This window comes from Pteropus medius, unplaced genomic scaffold, assembly GCF_902729225.1.
Source record: "Pteropus medius unplaced genomic scaffold, Ma_sr-lr_union100, whole genome shotgun sequence".
Lineage (NCBI taxonomy): Eukaryota > Metazoa > Chordata > Mammalia > Chiroptera > Pteropodidae > Pteropus > Pteropus medius.
The window spans coordinates 13,604,179-13,628,299 of NW_024356249.1; the positions used below are offsets into that span (position 1 = coordinate 13,604,179).

General features: G+C 36.5%; 1 protein-coding gene and 1 pseudogene across 1 annotated transcript; both read right to left on the reverse strand.

Moving 5' to 3' along the window:
• Window positions 1–4,746: 4,746 nt before the first annotated feature.
• Window positions 4,747–6,005, reverse strand: LOC120601059 (60S ribosomal protein L4-like; annotated as a pseudogene).
• A 249-nt stretch (window positions 6,006–6,254) lies between these two features.
• SPAM1 (sperm adhesion molecule 1) lies at window positions 6,255–22,869 on the reverse strand. Its single transcript, XM_039860669.1, has 4 exons — window positions 21,915–22,869; window positions 21,368–21,457; window positions 16,962–17,352; window positions 6,255–6,436 (listed from the first exon to the last, which is right to left on the reverse strand). The coding sequence occupies exons 1-4, from the start codon at window positions 22,866–22,868 to the stop codon at window positions 6,255–6,257; spliced, it is 1,617 nt and encodes a 538-aa protein (XP_039716603.1). The 5' UTR covers window position 22,869.
• Window positions 22,870–24,121: the final 1,252 nt, after the last annotated feature.

Sequence of the window (24,121 nt, forward strand, 5' to 3'; positions counted from 1 at the left end):
GAAGGAAGGAAGGAAGGAAGGAAGGAAGGAAGGAAGGAAGGAAGATAGGGTCAAGGATCAAGTCTTGCTTCGTTTATTTAGCCAACCTTGAAATGAATTCACTTACTATTATCTGGTACATATTTCATCAAGTTCTCAAGGATATCAATACAGGCTTGTCAAATGCCTTGTTGCACTTAAAACACACTATATTTGCATATCATTCCTTGATAACCTAATAATCTTGAAAAATAAAAAGAAGAAAAAATAAGTAAATTTGGGTAACGAATCTACTTTACAGCTCTCGTTATCAGTTTATTTAAAGTACCTAATTCTCAGCTAACACATGTTTTAAACCTTTTTGCCAAGAATCAATTTCAATATTAATACAATTAACACCCATGTTTTGAAAATATGAACACCATTAGTCCACCAATCCATTTTCTTCTTATACAAGGAGAAATAAACAGCAACATAGCAGGTAGCTCTTCCACTGACATCCTCCTTTGCTGGTTCTAGAGATTAAGCAACAGCACCATAGGGATAGAAATGAATCAACAGTTCTCAGAGATAGACATCTTCTGTTCTGATGGTTCCCAAATGTAAATGACAAGCAGAACCAAGTGAGAAGTGTTTTTTAACTTGTTACTGGCTTATTTTAATGTATATTCCTTGGACCCGCCCCCCAGTATTTTGATTCAGCAGGCAAGGGGAGGGGTCCACAAATTCCTACCCAGCCAAGTTTGGGGACTACCATGTTCATATCTATGCTTTTTTTTCTTAGATATGGTGGACCAAATCATTTAGTTAAGGAACTAATATGATTACTCTATTTCATCGATTCTAAGACACATTTATACATTTTAGTATTTTAAAAATTGGTATGTACTTTACTATTGATAGTTCATAATTTATTTGAGAACATTTTTTTTTCTTTCTGGTGCTTAAAAAGATGGTGCACCTTACAAATGATGGTGTATTAGATTCGATGAAATATGGTTGTTACAAGTTGTAAATTTAATTTCATTGTGTTTCGTAGTCACAAACTTATCTTTAATCTTTAAGCTCTTGGCAAATAATTGCATGCCTTTGGTCACAAGGTGGAATTAACTGAGAACATGTGAGAAGAACTACACATTTCCTTAGGACTATTGGAAAAATCAACTCTGTATTACAAGGGAAGCCAATAATGTCTAGGACTTTTGGTAACAAAAGCTGAAAAAAAATAAATAAGAGAGGTCCATCAGGAAGTATAGGCTATTCCAAGTTCTCTGCTTAATGTGGTAACGAGCAAGCTTTTAGTAGTAGTAATTTGAAAAGTATGTTTAATAAATTACAGAGAATGAAAGATTGTTGCTTTGTAATAACCTTTTATTTTCTTGCCTTCGGGAGAGCTTCTCAAATAGGAGGTAAAGCTAAAAATGAAACTAATAAACAGGGATCAGACTGTGGCCTAGGCACACACACAGGAGTAGGCAACAAAATAAATGTGGCATAGTCACACCAGGACCAAAAAAAAAGAATACTGACGTGGCCTACTTAATTGTATGAAAGAAGAAAATAAAGAAGAGTTGAAAAAATCTCTAGTGGCAGAACAAGAATGGGAACCCAGAAGTTTGGCTCCAAATCCAATGCTCTTTAAACTATATCACTGTCATCAGGTTACCTCTCTTGACACCTAAGCAAAGTGTGTGGTTTTTCTTGACCCTTGGAAGTCAAGACTAAAAAAAGTTTACATATTTCAATAATCCAAGAAGCTAAAGTGTCTTCCAGTTCCATGATGCTAACTACATTTCAATAAGTATGTTTTTTTTTTTCTTTTTATGAAAGCACAGTTTTTTCTTCAGCAAAAATATTTTTTATCTGGGGAAAAAAATTTAACCTTAAGCATTATCCATTTTATTTCTTGACAATTATTATTATTATTATTTTAGAGGCAAAACAAAAACCAATTTAAGTTGCTTTCTCAAGACCATGGCACAAATCCAAGACCATGGTCTTAGTTTAAGGATCACAGTCTGATCCCTATTTATTAGTTTCACTTTTAGCTTTACCTCCTAATTGGGAAGCTCTCCTGAAGGCAAGAAAATAAAAGGCTATTGCAAAGCAATAAACTTTCATTCTCTGTAATTTATTAAACACACTTTTCAAAATGTATCTAAAAAAAATGTTTGCCTTAGCAAAAAAAAAAAAATTTACAGAAACTTCTTACCACAGATTCCAGATACTCATATGCACAGAAAGATATATAGGTGATGGAAAAGAACATTTTTCTCAAGTTTTATTCTATTTTGTTAATGTTATTTAAAACTAATAAGAAGTGGGAGGAGGAAGGAGGGGGTACACAGGGTAAAGGGGGTCAAATATGATAGAGGAAAATCTAACTATAGGAGGTGAACACAAAGTGTAAATATATATATATATCTTACTGTTAAAATGTACAGATGAAACATTAGATTTCATTAACCAATGTCACCATAAAAATAATTAATTTAAATAAACAAACAAACAAACAAATAAATAAATAAAACCAATAGGATAAGGTGACATTGAAGAGCAATAGTCTTATACCCTAACTGATGCTGGTTAAATTGGAAATCCATGTAAGGAAAAAGCAATGAATCTTGACCCTACCTTTTATCATTAAAAAAAAAAAAAAAATTCAAGTGGATTGCAGGTCTAAATATGAGGTACAATAATAAAGCTTCTCGAGAATAACATAGATTTTATTAATGGCCTTGGTCTAGGCAAAGTTTCTTAAGCAGGACACAAAAGCATAACCCTTAGAGAAAGAAAACTGATAAAATGGGCTACATTAAAATAAGGAACTTCTGTTCTTCAAAAGAAATCTTTAAGAGAGAACAAGGACAAGCCACCAGACTGAACAAAAACATGCTGATGAACAGACGTTTAGGTTGGACTAGCATTGCTATGCACATCCTTAAACCTGTCTTTTGTTACACATTCTATACATTTCTCCTGGATATAGCCCAAGGAGTGGTTTATTACATAAATTAGTATATATCCACACCACAGAATATGATGCAGCAACGAAAATGAACAAACTACTATTACAATAAGAGTGAATGTCACAAAAATAATGTTGCGGGGGAGGGGAGAGAAGCAAGCACAAAAGAATACATACTGGATGATTTTGTTTACATGAAATTATAAAACAGAAAAACATGTCTATGATAGAAAGCCAGACAGTAATTACCTTTGATGGAGAGAATGGTGACTGGGAAAAAACACAAAGCCGTCTCAATATGAAAATGCTTTGAACTATAAATGTATGATTCATACACTTTTCTGTATGTATGCTTTATTTGCATAAAACAACTATAAAAATGAAAAAAGAAAAAACATCATAGTAATAATCATCTATTGAGGCATTATGAACTAATAGAGTTGCAAACTGGAGGTGATCCAAAAGAATCATTAAATTTCAGTTAAAACGATTACCTAACAGGACTCTACGTATTTCTGATTAAGGAAACATTTATTAGTATACTAATCTTATTTATATAACATTTGTTTTGTTTTTGAAGTAACTAATAAGTTTATCAGGTGGTCTTTCTAATTTAAAAAATTATCCTCATTTTTTTATTTGCCTTGCTTTTATAATGTAAACTTAACCTGCACAGTTTGATGAATTGTAAATTTTCTTCAGGATTGATTTTTTCTGCTTACTTTTCAAATATTAAAATTTGAATAGGAATTACATTCTGTGATCTGCTCTGACCATAAAATGAAAAATTTAGTAGTTCAGATGCTTATCAGACTACAGAAATGTTTTTAAATTTAATCTCTCTAAGGAATATGTATTACTAAATCCTCTTTTGAGTTTTATTTAAAAATTAAAGAGAAAACAAAGGGCTTCAGAAGAGACACTAAGATTCTTTCTTCCTATAACCTTGAGCTGGATGGATAAGATAATTTGAGAACGTAAGAAATGAGGGAGGAAATTCAGAATCGTAAAGAGTTAAATCAAGCTAAATCCATCTGGAGTCATTTTCCTCAGACAGAATAGGCTCTTCCATTCGTCGTAGCTTGACGACACTCCTCATAAGGAAGGAAAAGAAACCCAGCACCTGTTTGTATAGACCCAAGAAGAACCTTGCCTTTACTCCATGAGCACCTTTTACAAATATCTTTGGTTTTGTGCATATATGTGCGTGCGTTCCTTTTTCTCTTTCTCTGTCCTGCTCAGTTTCCTAAATATAAAAGTGAGACCCAGGACAGTCACTGCTTTTGCTTAACACAATTTCATGTCACTCAGAAGTAACAGCGGCTCATTTCTAGGATGTTCCAAGAGAAAATATTTTACTTGGGCTTGATGATAGGTCACTAGTGCATCAAATACCCTCTCTCAGATAAACAGGGGCCTGCAGGCTTGGGCCTTAGCTAAAGCACAGTATCCTTCAAAACCAGGTCAAGGGGGAGTATGTGTCACTTGCATAGAGACTAAGGGATGTGCAGTCAGGAAGATGATCTGAAAAGCATCCTTAGGGAAAGAAGTCCATCAAATGTGAGCAGACCACCAACAGAAAGCTTCATTCTGGGGAGCTGGCTGGAGAATGTGAATCTAGGCATAGTGGCCATGGGCCACAGTTGAAGACCAAATGAAATACCAAATGAAATTTGAAATCAAGTACAAAAGCCTGATTTAAGTGCTGGCTCTATGGCTGCTCCCTGAGAGATTCTGGCTGCCTCTTAACCTATTTAGGCCTCGGTTTCCTCACCATGGATGTAATGACAGCTTCTACATTAGGCGTTAGGGAGATGAAACGCTATCCATCCAGACAGCTGGTGGTTCTTGGCCTCGTGAAGAATGGTGTTCCACCACGCGGCCTTTGCACAAGAGTGTAGCTTCAACATGATTCTCAGGTTTTCAGTGGTTTCTTCTCCAAGACTCTGCGCCAAATCTTCTCACATGGTGCTCGAAGGGCTCTTTGGGTCTCTGGGCTTTTCAGCATTCTGGTAAGGTCTGTACTGAACGTCTCATATGTAGGAGGGTGGTAATTACTCTTGGGAGAGGCAGCTCTACTCCAAGTGCCACGTCGATCATCTAACTTACAGAAAGCATTCCCCGTCCCAACGCGGAAACAGCCCGCATGCCCCCGGGAGCAAGTTTAAAAATGTTCATTTTGCTTACATTAAGCAGAGTAATCCCAGGACGTTTCGGAAGGCTTTGATGATGCCGTTGTCCTCATTATAGAGGATGCAAGGTCCCCCGTGCTGGATATGGCGACGTTTCCCATTTTGCCCTTGCCAGCTCTCATTTGCCAGGAGGCAGAGACCTTTCTGATACCATTTCAGGCCTTCAGTTTCTTAAGCAGCAAAACAACCTCCTTGGTCTTCTTGTAGCCTTCAACTTTATCTTCAACCGCCACAGGAAGTTCAGGAACTTTCTTAATTTGATGACCTTGAGACATGACTGGTGCTAGTCAGGCCCAGGCATCCAGGGCTCAAAAGATGGAATATCACTTCTGCATTGTGTTCATTCTATGATGCCAATGGCTCCAGGTTTGGGCTGATGCAAACGTGTGGCCCCCACGGCACATACTGCCAAAAGCACCCTGGCCAGAACGATGGGTCCTGATTCCTTGACTCTGGGAATGCAAGCTACAGCTCTGCCAGCATCCCATGACTCAGCACTGGTTTGATGACCTCCTAATCCACTGAGAGCACAGGGCTGTCTATTCTTTTTGCGCAAGTTTGTGTTATCAAAGTTTATAGCATCTGGTTGAATGGGATTATTGAACACAGCAGGTGAAGTGACATTTTTGCCAGATGATTCCCCCTTTTCAGAGTATACTGATATCTGTGGACAAGCACAGGCCACAGAGGGGAGAGGAGATGGCCATTCTCCCCTCCACGTGACTGTTTCCACAGAAAAAGCTATCGTTATTGTTATTTATCCCTTTTCATAGGGTGTTCATGTACTTGGTGTGCCAAGGAGGCTTTAAAGAAATCCTATTTGAATAAATGCAAGATCCTGGGACAAGCTGACCCTCAAATGCCATACCCATATAAAAATGGGGAAACTAAGGCAAAAAAAATTAAGAAACTTGTCTGGGGTCATACAGATTAATAACAGAGTGAAAATTCACACCTAAGTAGCTTCCTCTGTCTTGGTAGCTGGACACTTCCAGTATAACTCTTAGTTTCTTGGAACCATTCACACTACCCACATTTCTCCTATTATGGCAGCTCCCTTCTCAGTTTCTGTCTAAAATATCTTTTCTCCCCTTCTCAACCTAATAAACTTATACTCAGTCTTCAAGTTTCAGCTCCAGTATTATCTCATTGGGTCCCCATGAGGCCTTTTCTATGGCCACCAGAAAAGTGGATCTCCTGCCATTGGGCTCACATCCATCGTTGTCAACATCACACTGGACTGGGGTTTGGTTGAAGATACTGTCCTGATGTCCACGGAAGTGCATCTGAGGGAGGTCTGTGAGTCAGACATATGGCTACACATGTGAACACACACATGGAGACAGAAATGCACAGACACACACAGCAGAGAATTTTTATGTGACTTTTTTCCAGAATATCTTGGAGAATACAATATTTTTATGTCTACCATGGCTGCTCCTGTAGACATGAACCATGTTCTCGTCAGTGTTGACATGTGCCAGAACAGCCATTCACTGATAGAAATTTTAAAATATGTGCCCTGCCATTATGATGATGAGCATCTGTCCTTGTTTACTTCAGGACTGACTTAGGTTAGACACTATCGAAGAAAATAATGGAGAAGAAACATCAAACATCTGTTGGCTTTGCTTTCCACTGGGTGCAATGGAACACCAAAGATCCAATGCTTTTGCACGGCAACGTTCTTACCAATGGAAGGAGCATGAAGCAGAAAATGCTCAAGTAGCATCTCATACTTTTTGTTGCAAAAATGTATTAGTGTAGATCTTTTTCAAGAAAGAAGGCTGGAGTTGAAAAGCAAGACTTTACCAAAATTTGGTCTGCCCTGATGTAGCAGTCTAGTCTTAAAATAGCAACAAGAAGACTGGTAAAAGCTGTGTACCCCAGAAATGGTCAAATGAGTGTGTGGTCTGAGTCTGAGGAGAAGGTTAGAGTGGTGCCCCTAAGAAATGAAATTATTTCATGATTGACTTTGTAAAATATTTGGGGCCATGTGATAGAGGAATCAGAAGCATCTTTATGTAGCCAGATGCCTTCAAAAAAGAATTCCTATTTAGCAAGCCTTTTTTGAAATTTAAAATTCATCAATACATTTTAAATAATGAGAAGTTTCTTCTGCAAACCAGACTTATTGGGGCACTTTGTGAATAGGCAGAACACCTGTGGCACTTGGTAACAGCTTACAGGAAGTATCTTTATTCAGCAAGCTTTCGGAGTCATTGCTTTCAATGGTCTGCTTGACTACAGCAAGTCGTCAACTTTGTTAATGCCAGGGCCTTGAATCATTGACTTTTCGAAATGTTTTCTCATGAAATGAAAGCAGAATAGGAACTTCTCGTTTACAAATCTGTGATACAGAAATATGCCGACAACTTGGAACTCCACACAACTCTTTAACGTTCTTCTGCTCAGACAACCTGAAAATTGAAACATGTTTCTTCGTTCTCCCTTTGCTAACGTCAACAGCATCCCCTTGCTGATGTGAAGCCAACGGAAATTAAAAGACATAACTCTAATTCAGATAGTCTTAGAATATCTTGGTGTTCCCTTGTCACAAGCCTATCATGCCATCTGTGAACATGAATTCTGTTTGCTACAACATGCTGTTGTGAGCCCAGCTTTTCAACGTTTGTTGAAAACAGAAAGTCTCTGTGAATGTGCTTATGCTGCAATGCCAAAGACCACTTGGTAATTTCAGCTGCTCATTCAAGCCAAAGGAGAGATGCCTTCTCATTGAAATTTATTTTTTAGCAAAAACAAAGTTTATTTTGAAATTTATTTGCACACTTTGGATTTTTTTCTTTCCTTTTTTTTTTTTTAGAATGTTGCCTGAAATCAATTTTGCACGTAAAATGGATTGAAAAGGCACAATTCTTTATAAAAAGTATTTTGATCCAATGCTACAAGATAAGCTGTGTACATAATTTTGTTTATAATCTTACATAAATATCCGGGAAGAAAAGCTCTAACTTTTGTGAGATTCCAAAAGCCTCCATGATGCCGAAAAGGTGAAGAACAATAACATGGAATTATATATACTTTGAGTTCAAGGCCATCTTGCCCACAGCACCTAGAAGAGCGGCTGCACTTAATTCCCAGGGATGTTCGTCATGGTTTTTCCACTTCCTAAAGGATATCGACCTCAAGTCAATATTCTAAATGAACAAGTGTATCCATTGATTTTAACTTTAAAACTGAATGCACATCTTCATTCCTTATCAAGAGAAGAAAAAGTCTTCTTTATTAAATATCTTCTTATGAATTGGAGAAGGAAGATCTGACTGAGACATAAAATGAACATTTATTTTCTTTGGTTAATAACATAAAATAGTGGAGTAGAATATGTTTTTTTACTTGTACTGCATTTCTATACTGAACTCAGCAAAGTGAATTAATAATGTTATGGACCAAATTATGTCCCCCCAAATTTCATATGTTGAGGTCCTATCCATCGTACCTCAGAGTGTGACCCTCTTTGAACTGAGTCTTTACAGAGGTAATTAAGTTAAAATGAAGTCATTAGGGCGGGGCCCACTCCAATATCGCAGATGTCCTTATAAGAGAAATTTGAACATAAACAGGGACAGATGAAGATACAGAAAGAAGACAGCCAAGGGGAGAGACCTGGGATGATTTTTCCTTTAAGGCCTTCAGAAGAAACCAATCCTGTGAACACCCTGACTTTGCACTTCTAGCCTTCAGAACTCTTAGAAAATAAATTTCTGTTGTTGAAGCCACCAGTTTGTGATGATACCAAGCTACAGTTTGTTATGGCAGCCCTAGCAAACTAATACAAATATACAGACTAAAAGCCAGGGAACTCCAGGCAAAGACAGCGAATCCAGGTTAGAGGACCCTGGAGGAAACGCTGAGCTGGGCACAGACGCACATGTGATGACTGATCTGATCTACGGTCACTGTCTAGGGAAGGGAGAAAACTCTTAGGACCTAACGCACGTCGGAAGCTCTGAGCTTCGAAGTTTTAAGCACCTTTATCACACTTCAAATCTATTAGATAATGTGATGCCTCTTGTATAGAAATCAAGACTTATGTGTTATTTAATTTTTTAGTTGTTTTTTTTTTACAAAGAGAAGTTTAAAATGTAAAATTTCAGTGTTAGGGGTAGTGGAAGAGGAGGGCTTATCAGAGCAGACTGTAAAGGAAATATTTGCCTGACTGGGCCACGGCTGCAATGGACCTGCTTCTCGCCTCTCACAGGCGTTGTGTCAGTTGCTTTTTTCTGCTTTCATTCTCACCCGTGGAGGAACGAACGCTGGTGTTCCCTGGAGCCTCTCCCTTCACACACTCTCTTCCCCACCCTGGTGGTGTCATCCACTCTCGTGGTTTCAAATATCATCTAAATGGGCTTGGGCTCCTGTTGTCCCTCAAACTTGAATTTCCATACTGGATTTGTCCATCGTTTTCCAGTGGGTTACCTTGGAAAAATTGCTTAGTTTCTCTGAGGTCTGAGTTTCTTTAGATAATAATAATCAAAGAAATAATGTGAAGAAAGAAAGAAAGAAAGAAAGAAAGAAAGAAAGAAAGAAAGAAACTATATCTAGGTGATAACCGCATCACCATCACAAGGTGTCATGGAGATTTAGTGAGAAATTACCTGTAAACTCTTAGTACAGGCTGGGACCAGAACAAATTTCCAATAAATGAGAGCTAAGATCAAAATAACAACAATACAACAAACCAGCATATGGGGCTTACTATGTGCCAAGTACTAATCTAAAAGCCTTACATATATACCAGCTCATTTAATTCTCACAACAGATGAGAAAACTAAGGCACAGAGAAGTCATGTAACTTGCCCAGGCTCACATGGTCAGCAAATGATGGACCTAGAAACCAAACTCAGGTAATCTGGCTCCAGAAACCACCTTCTCAAAGTATCAGGCATGCTACGTCTCTCTGACTACTAATATTCATTATTAATGACACAGCCCTACACTCTCTTTCGAGCTTTTAAATCATATGGCTTTAAAAAAACAATAATAAAAAATTGTCTGGATACCCCATAGGCACCTCAGATACAACATACTCAAACTAATCCCCCAAAGCTGCACTCCACCCACACCCCTTCTCAGCAGTATATGACAACACTCAAGCAGGAACCTGGTATCACAGTAGGTTGCTTGTTTTCCCTTGACCCTCTTACATCCAAGCAATCTATTGATTTCTAATTCTGTCCTCTTCTTCCCTTTTCTAATACTCCCCTAGTTCAAGACTTCATCTCTGCTCTAGGTAATAGCAACAGCCTTTATAACTGGTTTGCTCACCTCCAGACCTCAAAGACCTTGTCTGTCTACAACTCATCTTCTTCAGAGATTTAAATACAAATCTGCCCACCTGCAATTCTGCCTAAAAGACTAATTGTGGTTTCATTAGCATAGCCCAGAGGACTGTTTATATGTAGCACCTGTCTCCCTTTCCAGCCCCCTCAGCTGCCACCTCCTACCAAGTCCCACTCCCATCCCACTAGGAGAATCTAGATGCACTCTCTCCCTTTCCCCCCCCCAAACCCCCAACACACATCATGATGTTTCAGAACAAATATATTAGAGTCTACATTTTGAAAAATTATTCAGCTTATCTACGAAGAATACATAAAATCGTCACAAGGAAGCTGTGATCACTTACTTTCCCATCCACTGTTTCCCTCGCTACCAAAATACCCACAAAATTAAATTTGTTACTTGAAGAAAAAAAAAGTCACCTTTAAAACAGTTTTATAAGCAAAAATTTTAAAAAGTCACCTCTCAAAGATATATAAATTCCAAAACATAGATCAGTAACATTATTTATATATTCTATTTTTAGAATCTTAATACCCCATTTAAAAAATGAAATATAAGCAGATTGATTTTCTTCTGGTGACACAATGGGCTGGCATGTGACTAGTTACCATTTCTGTTTGCTGAAGCCAAAAGGCTTCCAGGACATAGAGATGTTATTGTCGGAGAAGCCCAGGGAGTTGACACCGTTCCCCTACTGCCCTCTGCCGCTGTAAATGTAAAGTTCACCATCAGTGTCATGAAGGAAGCCCCAGAAAGGTCGGTCAGGATGATGCAAACTTCCAGTAGTCTATCTATGCTTTCTCTTTCTTTGAACACCAGTTTCTCCTTAGATCCACAAAAGCTACATATTGAAAGTAGATATAATTAAGTGCCCCTTGATCACCTGCGCCCTATGGTCTAGCACCCAAAAAAGTTCTCAGTAGCTGTCAGATACCCACAGTCAGACACAGTTGTGGAGTGAAAAGAAGAAATCAGAACTAGTTCTAAGTTCTATGTGCCAAGGTGTTATTTCATTTCCTAATTTTATGGGAGGGCAATATTGTGTAAAGGTGGAATGCACAGGTTTGAGCACTCGGGTCTTCTTTCCAGCTCTATCTGTGTGACCTTGGGTGAGTTACCTAATCTAAGGCTTCTTTTTCTCATCTGGGAAAAATAATCCAATGAGAAGTTGTACACAAAGCACGTAACTAAATGTTAAGCACATGATTAAATGAAAGCTCTTTTTATTTACGAAGAGTTGCAAAGTAGTGACTGCCCATTTCAGCCAGGCTAGTTTCCAACATCATATGGGGACAAGATATTACTAAAATTATTAGTTACTGAAACCTTACCATTCATGGATTAAAGTTTTCTATAGGACACAAAAAGTATATATCTTTTACATTTGGAACCTAATGTAAGATTGCTCAGTTCTCAAAAACATTTATATACTACATAGTGCAGTCTAAATGTTTTTTTCTACTTTTATGAAATGATTAACCTAGAAATCTTTTTTTTCTTTACCTGTGGTCTTTAATTAAAACCTATCAAAGAAAAATAAAATCATTCATAATGATTTGTTCCCTAAAAATTATATAATTGTATAATAACCAAATCTACCATTGTCCCTATATCTGTTATTTAGGATTAGCAAATTGATGTGAAGCAAGTTTTAATAAAAACTATGTATGTTACCTAGTACCCTGAAGTTTGTTATTCTGTATTGTAATGAAAATGATTGAAAAAAAAAAAGATTAACCAAAATTGTATTAACACAACATGTAAAGATTTAATGAAGTCTAATCACAGCTATAGCACATCAGACATTAGAGATCTCTGGAAGTATTAATGTTTTTCTAATAATATTTATGCATCTGTATAATAGTGCATTGCGCCAAAATTAGATGATTTGTGGTTTTTAGTAAAATGAAACATATTTATCCCTTTCATGTAAAGAACAATTATAAATGCATTTTACTTAATGTATTACTCCTCAAAATGAAAATTTTAAAGCCAGTTTTATGTTCTAAATGTAAACTCTAAATCATCCAGTAGAGGGAAAACTCTGGAAAGTATATAAAGTCTTCAAATAAATAACCATCACTATCTGTTAAGTGCCTACAATTCTAATGACAAGCATTCTGCTAAGTAACTTTTGTTTATTTTCTCTAATCTTCTGAACAGTTGGCCTTCCACAGTTGAAGAAACAAACTCATAGAGGATAATTAACTTGCAAATGACTAAACTGGGTTGGCTTGTTCTTTCCCTATATCCTACTACCAAGGATTAGGCTTCTCATGAACAACTACTGGAATTGTATTTAAAATTCACTTCTTATAAAAGAGCTGTTTGCCAAAACTTTATGAGGCTCTATAGCTACATGAAAACAAATGAGATACCATGGATAGATGAATTCGTAGCTTCAAGTGACTGATGTACTTTAAAAATAAAATGGTGATAATCAAAGTTGAATGCTACATAAGAAATATGAAGGCAGAAGAAATAAAATGTTCTTTTTAAACTTGGTCTTTGGATTTCTGTTTCATGGTACAATCTGTTGATATCTGTAAAGGTATATCTTAATTTTCAGAAATGACAACAGTCATCTAAAAATAGAATTTGGGTATAAATGAGAAACAAAACAAGGTTTACTCTTAAAAAGAAAAAGCCTTGGCAAGGAAAAAAAGAATACCCTTAACACACTATGAAAATAAAGGTCAACTTGATTATTTAAGGACCAAGTTCTTAAAATGAGATGCCCCTTACACCTATAGATGAATAATAATTACAGAATTTGGTAATGCACAGTATTGACAAAGAAACTGTCTTTCTCATTCACTATTGGTGAGATCCATAATTGGAACATACTTTTCAGAAGATAATTTTGCAATGTTTATCTTTTGAATTAAAATATATATACCCTTTGCATTAGCAATTCTATTTCATCCTGGCAAAAGTGTGCCAAGATATATATGTATACAAGTGCTAACCCCAACATTATTGCTAGAGGAGGAAAAAACTCCAGAAAATGAAATGTCCATTAATAAAAACTTCCTTTAAAAAACTGTCAAACAGAAAAAGTTGAAAATCACATGATATCACTTATATGTGGGATATAAGCCTAAAAGCAACAAATGAACAGGACAAACAAACAGAGACTCATGGACATGGACTATAGACTAGTGGTTACCAGAGGGTGGGGAGAGGGGTAAGGTAGACTTGGTAAAGGGGCTTCAAATATGTGGTGACAGAAAGAAATCTAACTATGAGAGGTGAACACACAGTGTAAATATATGTATGCCTTACTGTTAAAGTGTACAACTGAAACTTATTGGATTTCATTAACCAATGTCACCATAAAAAATAAATTAACTGTTTTTTTAAAAACTGTCATATAGTGGTATAGAGGAGTATGACGTGGTCACTACACAATATATCGATACGGACAGAAGTCTCGAATATATTGTCATGTGGGAAGAGCATGTTATAGACACTTATGGACACCATATCCTATTTGTGTTAAATATACTGTTGAATTAAATAAGAAAGCCGTTAGACTGACGTGGCTCTATTGCTATGGCAATCTGTATAAGCAAACCAAAATCTAAGCCTCGAAGTTACAAAATCCAAATGCCAAGGACAACCAATCACAAATGAGCAAGAAGGCTTTAAGCTACAGCTAGTCAAATAATTTTCTTTCCTTCCACACTCCCTCTGCCTAAGCTCGACTGCTGTTGGCAGAGCGCTTCTAATCACTTCTGGCTTGGTGCTACCCAGTTTTATTCAATTTTTGTTCAAATAAACTCTTAAAGTTTTTAATGTGCCTTATCTTTTGACAACACACACACATAGAGACGTTTGCTTTCATACTCCTAGGACATTTCTGGAATTATATACAAGAAACCATAGCTAAGGGTTATCACTAGAAGAGAGAAGAAAGAAGAAGACTTAGTTTTCCACTGTGTAACTGTATTATTTTACCATGAGTAGCAAGGACTTCATAAGAATAAAGTTTAGACACAAAGGGATATAGTCTGTAACAGATAGCACATTATCTTCACAGCAAATTTAATGCCTCAGAAATTTTAGTTTTAAGATCTTAGTGACTCTACCTGTACCAGAACTTGAGAGTGCATAGCAGAATGTGGTTTGGGCATATTCCAAACAGCACCACCACTCTGTGGCTTCATAGTTTGGGTTCTAAAAGGAAGTATGAGGCAAGGGGGAAAGGAGGAGTGGGCTGACTTGTGACAGGTCAGCCTCGTGATAAGAAAAAGTTCTGAGATGTTCTAAATTAAAACTATAGTGGCCGGAGGGAGAAAGAGTCAGTTAGCCTGTTAGCAGCTGCGGACCAGCTCTGAGAAAAGGCTGCTCACATTTCTGTATATCTGGTTGGAATTTAGGATTAATTTCCAACCCCAGGACCCTCCACTTCCTATTTGCACATGAACTTTCCAATCTGTCACCCACAACCAATTCACAGGAGTAGACACTTCTTTCTTGTAGCTAGTATCCCAGAATAGGCCCTGCTTCACCTTTTCCCATCTCCTTTGTTTATGGCTAATGTAAATTCTTTCAGAATGGTTTACACCTTTCTCCCCCTCTACCTGATTTATAAAAAATGCTTGCAAAACTCCAGGACAAACAGATATGCTGTCTCTTCCACCTAGCCATGCTGCTGGTGGTTTAGACTCCATGCAGACTCCTTTTTTTTTTTTTTTTTTTTGCCAGCAATGGCCTAATAAGCCCTTTCTTTTAAAAAAGACTCAGTTAATTTTTTTCAGTTTAACACAAGGTAGGGCATTCAAGTATAACTACTCTTGGCTTTTGCAGGGAGTTAAAGGCTAATTGTGTCTGCGTCAGATGTTCTTCTCAATTCTGTGCAAATTAGAAGCCTCAGTGGAATCAGAGAAAGCAACAAATTCAGTTCTTTTCCCTTATTTCTTGTCTCCTCGTTTTTTCTCTCCCACCCACTCCCCAGCCCTCCTTCCTTCCCTCTCTCTTTGCAAACAGAGGAGAAAAGAGAAACATCCAGGTTCTCAATTTTATTGATGAATTTTATCAATGGGTTTTTATATTCAAATTCTTAACCACTCCACGTCAAATTTCAGTGTCAACAACATGTCAGTATCTTGTGCAGAATGATTGTGTTGATACAATCCTGGCAGTTTTGCAAGTGAAACAGATAAAGTTAGTCCTTTCTCCCACAGACTCTTATTGAGTTATTGCTAAGGCCAAATGCTTTCCATGTATACTATTTAATCCTCTTAAGGACCCTAAAAGGAATATATTATTGCCATTCTATTAGACTAGAAGCTGAGCCAGGTTAACTAACTCAGGCTCCAATAGCTAGTTGTGGGGAGGAACAAATTTTCCTCTACCCTCAAGGCTCTTCTGGCTGGTCAAATAATCAAATAAACATGAGATAGATTAACAAGAGAAAATAACCAAATTTAATACATACATATATATGAGAACCCCACATATATGAGAGAGTCAGAGACCCCACATGCAGGAGAGGTTCAGAGATGGAAAGGGAACGTAGGTATATAAGACATCCCGAACTAAGGTTGAGGTAAGATGTCTTGGAAGGATTAATGCCCCTGATTCAAGTTTTTCTAAGTCGTCAAGGGAGGAGCAAAAGTTTCTCTTGAGCCTGAAGCTAAAATTGCCTTTAGCTCAAAATATTCACATACCACAGAAACATATCTTGGGATGGCTCTTCTGAACCCCATTAGTAAATTTTGGAAGCTGGAATTTGCCCTTATAACTGTCCAACTCCAAAATCTACGCCCGTTCCAATTCACCTTGCTGCTTCCATTTGTTCTCCTGACAGCCATTAATGCATTCTGAGTAAACTAGTCCATATAAAATGTTCTTTACAGACCATTATCAAATTGTCTCTTTTCACGCCTTACATATGAGAACATGGCTTTAACAGTAGAATAATAATTGGAGTGGAGCATGAAGGACAGAGCTAAGGATTAGGGCAGCATTGGTCCAAGAGGATCCAGATTGTAAAAGGGCTCATGACAACTCACACACTTAAAATTCTTTAGTGGCTCCCCATTGGTTTTTGTTTGTTCAACAAATACTTACTGGGCACCTACTAAGTCCTGGATACTATTCATCACACTGCAGATATAGCAGCAAGTAAATCACACCAAATACCGGTCCTCGTGATGCTTACGTTATAGGGAGGTGATAGGGAGTAAAAAATCGTGTTGCTATATGTGTGCATGGAAAAAAAATAGGGCAGTGATCAAGAGGTTTGAGAGTGTCTTTATTTTAAAGCCATCATTTGGCCATCATCTACTGTATACCACTCTAAAACCATACTCAGTGTTCCAGTCTTCTGAAGTTCTTGTCTTGTGTCTCAGCATTACCTAATTACTAATCTTCAAAGCCACAGAAACGCCTTTTTGATGAAACCCCTGAAATTCTTCTCTGATACCATCAAAGTCTTGTTTGTATGCCAGAGCATTCGTTTTCAAAAAAAATTAAAAATAATAAAAAAAAGAGAACTAAACTTGTACTTGAATGGAATAGTTCATTTTCTGACTTTAAAGTGGCATTAATACAAACACCTTCAGAAGCACATACATTAATAGTATGAGTGCCTTTTAAATTAACTTTCTTCGCACAGCTGGTGTTGACATAACATCTGCAATGAAATTTTTCAGAAAATTCCTTCAGGTCTTCAAGTGTGGGTTTCCCTTTTATTTTGAATTTTCCATTTTGTTCAGTTTCAATAGCCAAACTCATTGGGTTAAGGTGAAGATAGTCAAGCGAATTCCAATTTTTCCTTACACACAATCCTTGCTCTTGGCAAAACACTTGGCTACACATTTTGGCTGCTAGGGTGATATTGATTATGTAAGGATTAAGTGTAGTCTTCATGTAATTTTGTAGTTTGTTGCAGGAGTCCTGTAAAATAATAAGGTCAGTATATCAAGATTCAAGTTAGCTCATATGTGAGTGAATTTCACCATGACAGAGAATTTCTAAGGAAACACACACGCACAAAAAACAGACCCAGAAAGAAGTAGGTAATATTTTATCTTTTTTACCTTAACAATTAAGATTATTCTGTTTTTTGTAACATTTATAAGTTTCACATGCCACCGAATAATTAATTGACCAATCGAAGCCTAACATACCTTACCTAGCCCCGGTCTTTCTCAAAATTCATAAACTAATGGGGGCAGAGAGCAGAATGGTACAGCAGTTAGAGCATGGGCTCTGGGGGTCCATCTGCCCTGATTGGAGTCCCAGCTCTATTAATAACTAGCTATGCAAACTTGAGAATCTCTCAAGTTTTTGAAGTCTTGGTTTCTTATCTGGGTGACCATGGGTGAATTAATTAACCTGGCTGTGCTTCAGCTTCATTATCTGTAAAATAAGGGTAATTATAGCACCTACCTCATATGATTGTTGTGAAGATAAAGAGATACGAGGAATATAAAAATGTTTAGCACAGGGCCCAGCCTATCATTAGTTATAAATTATAAATAAACGTAATAAGTATCACATTCATCAGACGAGTTTAAACATTACAAAGAGTAGTTTCTAAATTGTTAGCTCAAACAACTAAACAAGTTCAACTGAGTGTTCTTTTTATTAAATGTTATGTATAGTTTAGGTACAGGTAAATTATAATAGTTCTTTTACAAATATGCTTATTCGGCAAAGTATGACCTCTAGAAGCTGGAAATGTCCTTTAGCCACAGCCAGCCAAAAAATAGAGATCTCAATGCAACAAGGAGGAAATGAATTTTGCCTACAACCTAAATGAGCAAGTGAGGACCCTTTCCTAAAGAAAAAGGCAACCAGTGTTGGATTTATGATCTACAGAACTGTAAGATAATAAATTTCTGTTGTTTACCACTAAGCTTGTTGTAATTTTTACGGCAGCCATAGAAAATCTCCTCTTAACCTTCCAATAGCATTGCATGGTGTTTAGAATAAAGTTCAACTTCTCTCGACTTGTTTACAGCCTGATGTATTACAACTCTTCCTTTCTTGTGAATGGCCCTTCCTCACCCACTCTGCCTTAGACATACTAGGTGTTTCACGAGGATGACAGATTCAAGTCACAGTACACTTACTGTTTCCTCCACTTGAAATACTCTTTCTTCTAATTTCTAAAATGGTTCATCTTATCATTCAGATAGCAACTTTAATCAGACATTGCTTTTCTCAGATACCTTTCCTGTCTACTTTCTCATATCTCTCTATTTTAATTCTCCGAATAGTACTTATCACATTAAATTTTTTTCTTGCATGTGTATCGTTTCTATCCCTTATTTAACATAAGCTCCACGAGTGCAGGAATTTTTCGATATACTTCAACACTGTATCCCAGGTGCCAAGAATATATGAGAATTTATACCAAGTTCAGATGACATTTCAGTTGTCTATAGAGACAAGAGCTAGGCAAAAAGAGGAGTTAAAGGATGAGAAAGGTTTGAAAATCTTTAGCCTACACAAATGTAGTCTTTGGAAAGATTTAAAACTAGATTTCTAAAAGATAAGGCCTGGTTTACGGCATTTGTTAATGCCCGTGGTGTAAATCCTCTTACTGTGGCAAACTTTAACCTACCAACCTGACATCATTGAATGCAAAATTGAGACTCAAGTACCCCATCATCACACTGTATAGTGTGGAATAGCGTGGAATAGCATACCACTACATAATCTTCCACTAATGCAGATACAAGAGGGAAAGAACTCCAATAAATTAAGTAAATCACATATGCTTTGAGTATTTATTCCTTTGTTTTTAACACAATTTATTTTATTCTAAGTTTTTATAATTTAATTTTTAATAATGGCCGTGTTGAAAAACCAGTATACAAAATTTCTGAATATTTAATAAGCAGGTCTCATGAGCTGGAACCAATAAGAGCTGGCTCTGACATAGCACTGGAGCTAATAAAATGGAATAGAAAGAAATGGTTGCCTTGCATTTGTTTGATAACAATCATTTTAAGTCAACTCCAGTCATTGCAAGTAAATTTACAATTACCAGTTTCTCAGGTTGTCAATGAATTCATGACTGTTGATGACAAATAACAGAAAAAAGGGGGAAGTAATGATAGAACTAGCATTCTGAATGATGATAAATTAGGAAAGGTAGTATAAATATACATAACAGAGTCCACAGGGAACAATTCCAAGGCAGTGTCATTAAACGGAAAATAGTCATGTTAAAGTCGAAGGATTGTCCCTGTATGAATAACTGAAAACAATCTGCAAGCCATGATAGAAGAATAAGAGTCTAAGATTAAAGTGCATGTAAAAAAAAGAAAAGTATGACAATTAAATAGTGTGTTATATCATCCTATTAATTGGGGAATGCTGGATTCATTTTTCATCAAAGTAGGGTGGAGTTCTCAGTTCTTAAAAAAAAAAAAAGGAAGTAGTGCGAGAAAATAAATGATTCCATCATAACCCATCATAAGACCTTTGAGAAAGAAGTTTATAGATCTGGAAAAACGACTAATGAAAATTAGGAATCTTCTTAGGTGAATTATAATTTTAAATTACGATTTGGAATTATAATTATAATTTCCTGACATATGAAAGATTTTGCTAAAGAGACATATAAACTTTTCTCTGAACTTATATTTTGTTATTTTTCTTTATTGATGATCAAACCAGAGACAATAGAACTCTACCAAATAGGTAGAAGGGCTCAGATTACTGTGAAAAAAATTCACGAAGGTGACTGCTATTAAGTATTTTTTATAAAGGAAGTAAAAATATGGCTGGTCTACCTGAAGGACAAGAGATCAAAAGTTCTCATCTGGTTTTAGCGTACAGTCTCTTCTCTATGGGTCCCTAGGATAAGACCCCTGGGCCATGAGCATTCTTTGTGGCACCTACATCACTGGTATTTCCACAAATGTCAGAGAACAAGTTCAGTTTTAATTCAGCAGTGTCCATGTGACAGTTTTACTGCTGCACTGAGTCAAGAGGATTGAAGACGTAGAAGACAAAGACCTGACGTGGAGAATTAAAGAAGAAAGAAAAAGAAGAGAGCAAACGATTAGGTCAGGATAGTTAAAGGCTTTTAAACCAAAGAAAATAGGAGAAAAATGAATAAAATTCATACTATACAGACAAAAACAAACATTTTTTTCCTCATAAAATGAATTTTACTTAAAATAGACACTACTAAATATAACCTGTGGGAAATAAAGAAGGACTCCTTTTCCTCTCCTGCAGAGAAGCTTTGAACAATTTAGTAGTATTTTCAGAAAGTAACTCCTAATCACCCCTCCCACTCACTCCCCCATCCCGTTGTTCCCTGCTCAGCCCTCACCAAAGCACTCCTGCTGAAGTCTTTGCCATCTCAGAGGCGACTCTTTCAAGCCAAAAGCCTTGGAGTCATTTTAACCACTTCTCTTACCCATCCTACTCACCCACTCCCTCAGCCATTCCTCTCGCTATCTGACATATCTGTATATGTTGTGTTTCCACTTATAAGAATGTAGGTCCACGATGAAAGGATCTTGCTTTGTTCACTGCTATATTTCCAACAAGTCAAATAGCCTAGAGAATTTTAATTAATCTCCCTGAATTTTTGTTTCCTCACCAGAAAACAAGTACAATATTTTCTGCCTGAGGATATAACCACATAAATGAAAGATAGTTTGATTCAGCTAGTATTAACTGCCACTGCCTTATTATAACAAAAATACAGGTATTTCTATTATTATTTTAATTACTGCTATTGGCAGGAGAGTAGGCCCATGAAAGAAAAAAAAAAGAAAGAAACTGAGTTAATACATCGTCTGTACTATCTAATTTTCTATGGTTGCTACACCTATTACTGTTTGCTAAGCATTGTACTTCGTTTATTATTTAATATCACAACAATCCTCAAAAACATTAAAAGTAGAAATGGTTTCATCTATGTCCTCTCAATGCAACTTACCAAATTTTGACTTAAATTGAGGCTTCCCCACATTATAATTCCAGAGACACCTAGAGCAACAGTTTCACCAAGTGTATTCACAAGATCATCCTGGCAAATGTGACAGAAAGAGTTAACAGATAGGAATATAATTAAAGTGTTATACATAGTACGGTAACACCAAAGCTAAGAATAATTTAAATATTTCTCCACTATATCTTTCACACTGCCACTGCCTTATTATAACAAAAATACAGGTATTTCTATTATTATTTTAATTAGTGCTATTGGCAGGAGAGTAGGCCCATGAAAGAAAAAAAAAAGAAAGAAACTGAGTTAATACATCGTCTGTACTATCTAATTTTCTATGGTTGCTACAATATAATATGATTACATTAAAATAAAATATATTCCTATTTTACCTTCATATAATGATGCTGAATTACCTATGTGCATATTTCTAGAGAATATTAAAAGCTAAATTTCACTCCCTTCGAAATAATATTGACCTCCACAAAACACAATTTGTGAGCACTATTTCATAGCCTTCATACCTTGATATACTTACCTGACCAAGGTATTGCGAAGATTTGTCAGTAAAAACTGGACGAGTATATATAAAAACCGGAAGTGGACTTTTAGCATTGGATGCTTTGGAAACCCGAATGGCTTCCTGAACACGGTTACGGACAAAGAGTGCAGTTAATGGAGAAGACCTTAGGTAGGAATTCAAATAAATGGATGGGAAGAGCGCAGTGCTTTGACTCCACAACCAGCCGAGCTCATCATTTCTTTTCTTTTCTATGAAAAAGCAACTCCCGTTGTAATTAGGTTTAGTATAATGATGATTGTAACAGTCAGGAAAAAGATAATAACCCCATAAACGTTTTGGCCGAAGTGATTTTCCCAATTTTAAGGTCTCTAACATCATAGCTTTTCCTGCTGTTTCAAAATTTTGTTTGGCTAAATTGGTGGCGTCTGCGACAGAAAGTTGTGGATTTTGTTCCTGAACCAACTGAATAGATTTATTCCTGTAAATATCTTTAGGTTTCCAGTTTCTTGCCCAGAGAGGCCTCCATTCTTCCCAATCTATGACAGCCAAGCCCACGTCGTCCTTCGGTATGTAATAAGGAATGTCATTCTTAGCCTTGTTCAAATGTCCTTCTAAGTTAACCACCTGGGGGAGTCCTCCATTCACATCAGTGCCATTCTTCTCTATATAAGGATATAAGCCAAGTCTATCAACATAAAATAATATAATGGGTTGTCCTATGGTATCTTTTTTGGGGGTTCCTATCAAAGAGAAGAGGCTCAGATCTACCTGGACTTTAAACTTCGTAGCACAAGATTCAGTTGGGGCATTCCAAATCCAGAGGAAAGAATCATTTGAGAGAAAAGGGGGTGCTATGAAATCTGACGTCAAGCAACCTGGAATCAGAAGGAAGGTCAACACAAGCTGCGATGCTCCATTGAACCTAACAAAGCTCCTAAAGAAGATATGATTGAACCTTAGCACTTTCATTGCAAAGGGTAATGACTATGAAAATCACTTCTTTCTTCTTACGCTCTTTGGTTTATCCAATATTTGATGCAATCTTGGATAATATTGAAGAAAGAATAGTGGAATGAAGACAGTTTGATGGATAAAGAGATATAACGACCATGTTACTTTTAAATATTATTCTTTCTGCTTCATGTTTCAGGAAAGTTTTGCATGTTACTTCTGTTTTAACTGAAAAAGAAAGAAAGAAAGAATTTATTGTTATACTACATTTCTGTATCAGAGATTGTAAGCTTTACCAAGTTATCAACTTTAAGTGCAGGAAGTTTCATTCGATTTTTAAAGATGGAGGACTCCTGTGTTTGAATTAATTAAATTATTTCCTCCTATGTATGAAACAAATCTTATAATAGCCGACATTTGTCTCCTTTTTCCGAATTATTACTGAGCCCGCAGAGAGATGTGTGCAGCTATTTTTCTTTTTGCCTTCCCAGTTGCGCAGAATGCTGTACCCAAGCAATGCGTTAGCAAAAGCCTGTTAAATGAAAATAAATTCCAAGTTAAACTTCTCATTCTTGTTTGTCATTCTTGAAAAGCCATTTTATAGTGGTCTGCCAAAAAGAGAATTGTGAGATTTTCTCTTTTTTTCTTTTTGAAGGGGGGAAGCAGGCAGAAGAGAAGGCAAAATTATCTTCTGCTAGGGGTGACAAGTCAGAAGTTTGCTTAAAACTGTTGAATCAACCATAGTCTCCTACTGAGGGACATGTTTAAGTGCTATTTGAAACAGTACTTCATCATATCTCAAAGTTATGAATTCTCGTGTTTAAAGTTAATAAAACATTTTATGACATTATATCTTTCACTAAAAGAATTGATTCTGGCCTAGCTTAATAAAAGTAATATACAGATTTTGGTCTTTTATAATCTGTACAAGTGAGATGGTGTTGTCATCTTGATTGTCACAATGTGAAGTGTTATGGCACATTTTGTGGTACAATAAAATGGTGTGAGCCAAGAATAAGAAATTAAGCAATGTACTATTTGGTATTTACAAAAACTACCTACAAGAAAACATATTTAAAAGTTCTGTGATTCTAGGAGAAAACTAGATCCTGTTGTTATAATTAGATTAGTACTATACTGCTATGTGAAGTTACAATGAGAATTGTACCATATTTCCCAGGAATGTGTGTTTCCTTACCGCAGTGCATTATCCATTCATTCCCATTGCCGAAAAAGTAATTACTCTTACTTTTTAAAGTAATTACTCTTAC